Raw genomic sequence first — 9393 nt, 5'->3', positions numbered from 1 at the left:
AAAGTATAACAAACTTACATGCTAAAATATCCAATAAAGCCACAATCATTCCATTGGCATTACACCATTTAACCCATTTGATCCTTCGTCCCCAAGGTTCCAGGGATCATCCAGGGCTCCTAACAGTCTCGCCAAGCCTTTGTGTCCTTCTACATCGACATTTTTGGTCATTTCTTGATTAAATGGTACATATTCATCGCATAGTATGCTTTTCCCTTGAGACACGCCAAAAATCTCGTACCAACCTTCCAAAGGCTCGTCTAAGGGCTTCCTCAGCTTGATAAGTACTTCTTGGTCATCGACGGTCTTGATGTAAAAGCCCTCGCTCGCTGATACTCTAGTGATTTTGCCCCAAATCGCCACTTTCGCGCCATTTCTTTGTGTGAGATTGCCGGCAGTCACGTATGGAACAAACTCGTCGTTGTCTGGGTACTGGTTATCTTCAAAGTCGTCGTGATCGCCCATTTTCTTTTTAGTGTTAATATAAGACGGGATTTTAGGGTAAGAATTTGAGATAAAGTACAAAATTATCACACAAAATAAGTTGGTTACCTACTTTTTTTACTTTTTGCTTTTGACAGAAGCACAGATAGTATAGAGCTGGCTCTGAAGGGAACGTTCAGAAATAATAATTCTACTCAATTAGTCGGTGATTAAATTCAAATTATACGTACGTCGGTCATAAAATATATATAGATTGGTCAAGCAAATCTTGTCAGTAAAAAAAGGCGCGCAAATCAAATTTTCTATGAACTATATCTCTTCGCGCCTACATTTTTCAAATTTGCCGCCTTTTTCTATTGACAAGATCTGCTTGACCAAGTATATTCGAGTGCACATTATTCAAAAATTTTTGACCCGTATAATAATAGACCTGTATTTCAAAAATAATATTAAAATTTAAAATCGTCATAATCATGCTAAATTATAACCGACCTATTTTTATTTATTTAAGTAAATTTGGAGTTCGCAATGCTACATGACTGTTCCTAAACGTACCATCGCCAACACTGTTAGGCCCCATTCGCACGACAGCTTAAAAAGCGTTGCGTTAAAACCCGACGTTGGCGCTTTTTTACCGTTTCCAATATTTGTGTTCATATGAACGCTTAAAAATCACTTGTGAGTCGTACTGCCACGTACGCATCTCAGCAAAGGCATACTTTATTTGCTATTACGACGTATTATTTGAATATAGCTTGAATATTTCAGGAATTTGTAAGCATAAGTTGACATTTTTAAGGTGAAACTAATAATAATCTTGACGATTGACACCAAAAATTGACACTTGACAGCCAACTGACAGCAGCGCCGGCGCTTTTTCAACGCTTGTGAGAACAGATACACGGATTTCCGTATGGTCTATTCAATTTGACGCCAACGCTCAGCGCCGAAAATCGAACAGTGCTCGATAAAAAAGCGCCGCGCTTAAAAACCGCCTTCGTGTGAATACATACATGGTTATCCATTTGTGTCATTCAAACGCTTTTTTAACGCGCGTTGAAAAAGCTGCCGTGCGAACGGGGCCTTAAGGCCCCGGTACACAATGGGCCATCGCTACTACAAACAGCTACAGAAACAGGGGGTCTACCGCGAAAACCAAAGTTCGCAAATTGCGGGCATCTTTCTCTGTCACTCTAATTACGTCTTAATTGGAGTAAAAGAGAAAGTTGCCCGCAATTTGTGAATTTTAGTAGTAAGTAGAATAAACGTTTAATTTTAATTCTAATAAAATATAGTCTGTCAAGATATTTCTGTCAGTTGAAAACGGCATATTTAAAATGTAGGCGCGTAAGGTAATCGTCCCATAGAACATTTGAATAGGGGGTATTACTGCAATGTTCTGCCGCCAGAGTGCAGCACTAGCGCCTAACGTATACCATAGACATATGTACATATCTAGAGCAAGGCCTGTTCACTTCCTAAGAAAGTTATGTCCCCTTAAGCCCCCTCCAGACTATGCGCGTGAATCGCGGACGAAGCCGCGAACGCGAGTGTGGAGTCGATTTCGCAGGTCTGCGTTCAGGACTCCACACTCGCGTTCGCGGCTTTGCGCCGCGATTCGCGCACGAGTGTGGAGGAGGCTTTATAATTGCGCATGTGTGCGCCTGAAGCTTCTATGTGTGCTTTGGCCTCCTAGAAAAAGTTGCCAGTAATCAAAATAACATTTTTCAAGTTTCAAGTTTTTTATTGTATGTAAAGCCCCCTCCAGAATATGCGCGTAAATCGCGGGCGAAGCCGCGAACGCGAGTGTGGAGTCGATTTCGCTGTCTGCAAAAATCGACTCCACAGCCACACTTGCGTTCGCGGCTTCGCCCGCGATTCACGCGCATAGTCTGGAGGGGGCTTAAGAATCAGGTTACATTGTAGGTGGAATATACAATTACATATTTTGTTACACCGAAACTTTACCTTTTCAGGTGTACATACATTTACATATTTAGTTACATATTAGGAACACTCATGATAAACTTAAATAATCATTTATACAGTAAATACATTTTTCTATTATAGTTTATTGAAATTAGCTAAAATTACGGCATAATTAATAGAAGACTTTTTTTAATTGGGATATGTACGTTGTCGACCGAGGTTATTCTTCATCAACCCTCCCCTCCCCTCCCCCCTCTGCGTCACCCCCCCACACCCCCGCAAAGGGTCCAAAACCTAGTTTTTCTCAATTTTTAAGAAAACCGTCCAAGATACAGAAAAAGGGTGTAGGAACGAAGTGATCCTTATTAAATTTTCTGTTTATCTCTTATACACACTATATTGCTATCACTTATAGTTTTTGCGCAATACGTCACGGAAGATGCTATTTTTAGCATTTTCAGTGTTTTTTTCTTCTAATGAATTTTCTCAAATAACACTTACGATATCTTTCACGCTTTTAGGGTTCCGTACCTCGAAAGGAAAAACCGGAACCCTTATAAGATCACTCGTGCGTCTGTCTGTCTGTCTGACCATTCCTCCCCCCCCCCCCCCCTTTATCTCTGAAACTACTGGGCCTAAAATTTTGAAAAAATACACAAAATAGTACTTTACCTATAGATAATAGGAAAACCTATTAGAAATGTGCAGTCAAGCGTGAGTCGGACTTATGTACGGAACCCTTGGAACGCGAGTTCGACTCGCACTTGACCGGTTTTTTTTATTTAAGTAAATAGTTAATATGTTATTTAAAATGGGTATTATTTATTGAAAGAGTTTTTGTATCTGGGAACCTTGTTCACTAGGGACGGTAAGCATGATAAAGACATTAAAAGGAGAGTGAATGCTGGAAATCGTGTGAATGGAGCACTTAACGCTTTAATGAGCAGCCAGAAGGTGTCGCAAAAAGCACGGTTGGCTGTTCATAGAGGGGTGTTGGTGCCTACACTTATGTATGGTAGCGAAAGTTGGGTATGGCAGAAGAGGCATCAGAGCCAAGTGAATGCAGTGGAAATGAGAGCACTGAGAAGTGTGTGTGGTGTGAGATTGCAAGATAGAATTAGGAACAGTGTGATAAGGGAAAAGTGTGGACTGAATGTTGATGTAGTGACTAAAATTGAGAAAGGTATTTTGAGATGATTTGGACATGTGGAAAGAATGAGGAACAGTGTGATAAGGGAAAAGTGTGGACTGAATGTTGATGTAGTGACTAAAATTGAGAAAGGTATTTTGAGATGATTTGGACATGTGGAAAGAATGAGTGAAAGAAGGCCAACAAAGAGAGTGTATAAGGGAGAAGTGGAAGTGGGAGTTGGAAGGGGTCGACCTCGGCGGATTTTCTCTGATCAGATCGGGGAAATCCTGAAGAAAGGCCAGGTCAAGAGCACCCTAAACCGGCGAGCGTGTATGCGTGCGTGAATGTAATGAAAATGAAGGAAGCGAAAGAGGTATGTCAGGATCGTACCAAGTGGAAAACCGTGGTCTCTGCCTACTCCTCCGGGAAATAGGCGTGATTATATGAATGTATGTGTTATTTATTATTAAACTACTTCATTTGACGATCCTATGCCATTTTTAAAATACATCGCATTCAAATATTTTCAATGTCAGCTAATATCGTTATTAACCACTTGTCTGTATATGAAACGGATCCTGACCGAAATTTATAGGTACAGCACAACCGAGGGTGAACCCACGATTTTCGATCACCACACACATCTTCTTCCTCGCATTAGTTGTCGCTTTTCGGTGAAGGAAAACATCTTGAGGAAACATCCCAGTAATCCCAGTAAGGCCTAGTTTCCCCTCTGGGTTGGAAGGTCAGATGGCAGTCACTTTCGTAAAATCTAGTGTCTACGTCAAATCATCAGATTAGTTGCCAGCGGACCCCAGGCTCCCATGAGCTGTGGCAAAATGCCGGGAACAACGCGAAGAAGATGATGAACTTTTCATGTGTGTGGTGGTCAAAAATCGTTAGTTCACCCTCGTTTGTGTTGTATAAAATTCGTTCAGCGGGCGCAGCACGGTTCCATTTTTATCGCCTATCACTATGCGCGTCCCTTTCGCACTTACATACTTGTTAGAGCGTAACAGGTGAGGCAACATAGAGGTACGATAATAGAGAGGAAACGGGGGAGGGGCCAAATGACCGAACGAGATACACTTATAGAACTTTCAGTAGGAGTAGCAAGAAAGCGGTAATATTGCTTGTCCTTGTCACAGTCTCACGTTTGTTTGTTCCCCACCATAAATTTAGTATGGGTTATGGTGGGCAACAAATAAAAATTTTCATTTCATTTCATTTCAATAACCCGACCGAAATACGTAGATAATTGTTTTTGGTATATTGTCAGGAATGTTAAAACGTGTTTTTAATATTGTCGCATTGCGTATACTTTGTCCCTCCCGGAGGCACGCGCACACCACTTCTATAGGCTACCTTCTATGTGAGGCAAGCTATAAAAACGCGACCGTGCGATCTGTTTCACAGTCAAGTGGTTAATAGTAACGATGTTCGGTGAGCTTAAAAATGTTTGAAGACGATGTATGTTCAAAATGGCATAGCATCGTCAAATGAAGGAGTTTAATAATAAATAATACACCATTTTAAAGAACATATTAACTATTTATTTAAATTAAACAAAATTTGGCGATATCGTAAGTATATTTTGAGAAAAGTTATCTTACAAAAGAAAAAAAACGAAAATTCTAAAAAAATTGCATACATGGTGACAGATTTCACAAAAACTATAAGTGATAGCACTATAGTGTGTATAAGAGATAAATAGCAAATTTACTAAGGATCACTTCGTTCCTACACACTTTTTCTATATCTTGAACGGTTTTCTTAAAAATTTAGAAAAACCGCGTTTCGGGCCCTTTGCGGGGGTGTGGGGGGGTGACGCAGAGGGGGGAGGGTTAGGGAGGGTTGATGAAAAATAACTTCGGTCCATAACGTACATATCCCAATTGAAAAAAGTCTTCTATTAATTATGCCAAGTTTTCCATATATTTTTTTCCAGAAGCAACGTACTATTAGCCACATTTTTATATTTGATTTGAAATGCTCAAGTTCGATTTCTTTAAAACGATTAGGTAATTTGTTGTAAATTGTGATACACATAATATACGCATTTTTAGCAGTGAGCGACAAATTAACATATGGCCTAGGTAACCTGTGTCTGTATTTAGGTCTTACTACACGAGTACCCAATGATATATTTTCTGTGAACAAATATTTATATTTGTGAACAAAAACTGAAACTTCATAGATATAGACACAGGGGAAAGTAAGAATATTATTTTGTATAAAATATGGACGGCATGACTCATTGTCAGTCGGACTAATCGAAAAAATGGCTCTAATACAGCGTTTTTGAACAATAAAGACATTATGTTTGTCTGTGCAGTTTCCCCAGATTACTACGCCATACCTTAAAATAGAATTTACATAACCATTATATGCTATTAACGCTGCTGGAATAGAAACAGTTTGACTCACCCTTTTTAAGGCAAAAACGAAGCTATTTACCTTGAAACATAGTTTATCTATATGATCCAGTTGAATTGATTATCAATAAGAATACCTAGAAATCGTGCATGTTGTACTTCTTTTATAGATATATTGTCATATTGTATGTTTAACTGTTGTGAATTGCCTTTGTGTGTATGAAATTGAATGTAATTAGTTTTCTCCAGATTTATTTTCAAATTATTTCTATCTAACCATTTAATTGTAAGAGCAAGTGTTCTGTTAAGGTCATCATTATAAGCTAAAAGATCTGTACATTTCACAATTATTGATGTGTCATCTGCGAATAATATACTATTATGTGGAAGGCTTTTGGGCATATCATTTATATAAATAATGAATAGCAGGGGACCCAGAATACTGCCTTGAGGTACTCCATAATGATTATTGACGAAAGTTGATCTATAACTATTTAGAGACTTAGTTACTGGACAGTATTTTATGGTCTCTACACATTGGGTTCTATCACTTATATACATTTTTATCCATTCAAGAGCAGGACCACGTATACCATATTTGTATAACTTTACTAATAATCGTTTATGACATACAAAATCGAAAGCTTTACTCATATCCAATAATAATACAGTTACCGGAATCTTATTATCTACTGCATCTAGAACATTTTTTACCAGTTTAAATGTGGCTAAGGAAGTACATTTAGATTTACGAAAACCATGTTGGTGATCGGATATTATATTATATTTATCAAGGAAACTTATTAATCTACTAAACATTACTTTTTCATATATTTTGGAGAAAACTGAAATTAAGGTTATTGGTCTGTAATTTCCCATATTAGTCTTATCGCCCTTTTTATGAATCGGCTTAACCACAGACTTTTTCAATATACTTATTTGGAAAGCTACCTTGGATCAATGAAAGATTTAGTGTATGTAACATGGGCATTAAAATATACAATACACATTTTTTAACAATAACTGTCCTCACTTCATCATTTCCTACTGATGGTGAATTTATAAGTGACATGATTATGCTATGGAGTTCAGAAATAGTTACAGGTTTGAGATACATGGAAGAGATATTATTATCAATATTATTGTCATAGGTAGAGTTTGTAGTTACATTATCGCTTATAATCTTTACAAAGAAATCATTAAATTGATTGGCAATATCTTGTGGGTCTACAGCAAAGAATATAATACTCACTAGGAGAAGAACGGTAACTCCATACAAAAAAATGTCCCCAACCGTTTATACGTTTATACTAGTGGCGCCGTCTTTGTGTACCAATGGAACTAAAGTTGACAACCGGTTTAGCCTGGCGGGTATTGGTAGGTAGTAATTCTGTTGATAAACATATTTGTTATCTTCATATCACGAAATATATGCAAGATGCAAATATTACCCCTTGTTTGTGGTATTATCAATTGATTTAAATAAAAGGCATGTTTATGTTTATAACATTATATATATTATTTATTAAAAAATGCTTTACATATAAAAATATACACTGAAAACTGGCAACTGGCAACTTAATAAAAAAATAGACATTAATAAAGCGCATTCACAAAGTTTTCAGTACCTTTTATACAAATAACATTAGGCATGCCTACCTATTACACTTTACACACAGATACACTACACTTTAAATACGGCATTTTACACAGATTTCCAACTTGTATTCATACATTTCTTCACGGTTAATTAATACGCTTTCCAGATGCGTTATGACTCGGTTCCTTCTGAACCCACTAAAGTTGTAAATTTCACTCTGGCTGCTTCAACAGCCGTTGCTCCGCATTTAGCACATTTTCTATGTGCATTGCTGTAATCCATGTAGGTACAGACTTACAGTCTTAAGTGGTACGTAGCGGTACACGTTGTATGTATTATTTAAAGAGTTAATAAATAAAATTTTCGTTATGAACTTTAACCACAGCAGTTGGACAGAGTCGTTGACAAATATATTTTTTATTATGGTGGGTAGACGTACCTACCCTCCATATATTTTTTGAACATTGATAAAGACAGTTGGAAGCAAATATTCATTATAAAACTTAATCGCATGTAATTAAGTTTTAAGCGTTTTAAGTCCCGTTTTATGATTAATATTGTATAAAATTCGTGATAATTTAAATCAGAGTTGGGAGCAATGTTGCTGTAGAAAAATGTTTTTATTTTTATTACTCGCAACTTTTTCCCGGAGGCCAACGCACACATAGAAGATTAAGGCGCACACATGCGCAATTATTTGGGGACATAACTTTCTTAGGCCCCGTCTGCACGGCAGCTTTTTCAACGCGCGTTAAAAAAGCGTTTGAATGACACAAATGGATAACCATGTATGTATTCACACGAAGGCGGTTTTTAAGCGCGGCGCTTTTTTATCGAGCACTGTTCGATTTTCGGCGTTGAGCGTTGGCGTCAAATTGAATAGACCATACGGAAATCCGTGTATCTGTTCTCACAAGCGTTGAAAAAGCGCCGGCGCTGCTGTCAGTTGGCTGTCAAGTGTCAATTTTTGGTGTCAATCGTCAAGATTATTATTAGTTTCACCTTAAAAATGTCAACTTATGCTTACAAATTCCTGAAATATTCAAGCTATATTCAAATAATACGTCGTAATAGCAAATAAAGTATGGCTTTGCTGAGATGCGTACGTGGCAGTACGACTCACAAGTGATTTTTAAGCGTTCATATGAACACAAATATTGGAAACGGTAAAAAAGCGTCAACGTCGGGTTTTAACGCAACGCTTTTTAAGCTGTCGTGCGAATGGGGCCTTAGGAAGTGAACAGGCCTTGGTCTACAGCAGGTTTCTACAGCAACATTGCTCCCAACTAATAGTGGTAACACACTATCGCACCGCACCAAGGTCATTGTGCGACGCATGGACGCACCCATAAGTAAGTCGCTTTCTCGCTCTTACTTATGGGTGCGTCGCAAAATGACCTTGGTGCGGTGCGATAGTGTGTTACCACTATTATCATTGATTCTTAACGAGCCTCTATGAATTGTACTCGTTAGGCCCCGTTCGCACGGCAGCTTTTTCAACGCGCGTTAAAAAAGCGTTTGAATGACGCAAATGGATAACCATGTATGTATTCACACGAAGGCGGTTTTTAAGCGCGGCGCTTTTTTATCGAGCACTGTTCGATTTTCGGCGTTGAGCGTTGGCGTCAAATTGAATAGAGCATACGGAACTCCGTGTATCTGTTCTCACAAGCGTTAAAAAAGCGCCGGCGCTGCTGTCAGTTGGCTGTCAAGTGTCAATTTTTGGTGTCAATCGTCAAGATTATTATTAGTTTCACCTTAAAAATGTCAACTTTTGCTTACAAATTCCTAAAATATTCAAGCTATATTCAAATAATACGTCGTAATAGCAAATAAAGTATGGCTTTGCTGAGATGCGTACGTGGCAGTACGACTCACAAGTGATTTTTAAGCGTTCATATGAACACAAATAT

The 9393-nt window shown here is 38.1% G+C and overlaps 1 protein-coding gene across 1 annotated transcript; it reads right to left on the bottom strand.

Moving 5' to 3' along the window:
• Window positions 1-45: 45 nt before the first annotated feature.
• Window positions 46-465, bottom strand: LOC134796511 (uncharacterized). Its single transcript, XM_063768699.1, has one exon. It carries the CDS (start codon window positions 463-465, stop codon window positions 46-48), a length of 420 nt encoding a protein of 139 aa, XP_063624769.1.
• Window positions 466-9393: the final 8928 nt, after the last annotated feature.

The sequence above is a fragment of the Cydia splendana genome, chromosome 13 (assembly GCF_910591565.1).
Source record: "Cydia splendana chromosome 13, ilCydSple1.2, whole genome shotgun sequence".
Taxonomy (NCBI): Eukaryota; Metazoa; Arthropoda; class Insecta; order Lepidoptera; family Tortricidae; genus Cydia; species Cydia splendana.
The sequence above is the reverse complement of the archived record's forward strand: the minus strand, read 5'-3'. Positions and strand labels throughout refer to the sequence as shown.

Excerpts from the sequence above, each read along its gene's own strand:
- LOC134796511 (XM_063768699.1), bottom strand. The coding sequence starts at position 465 with ATGGGCGATCACGACGACTTTGAAGATAACCAGTACCCAGACAACGAC.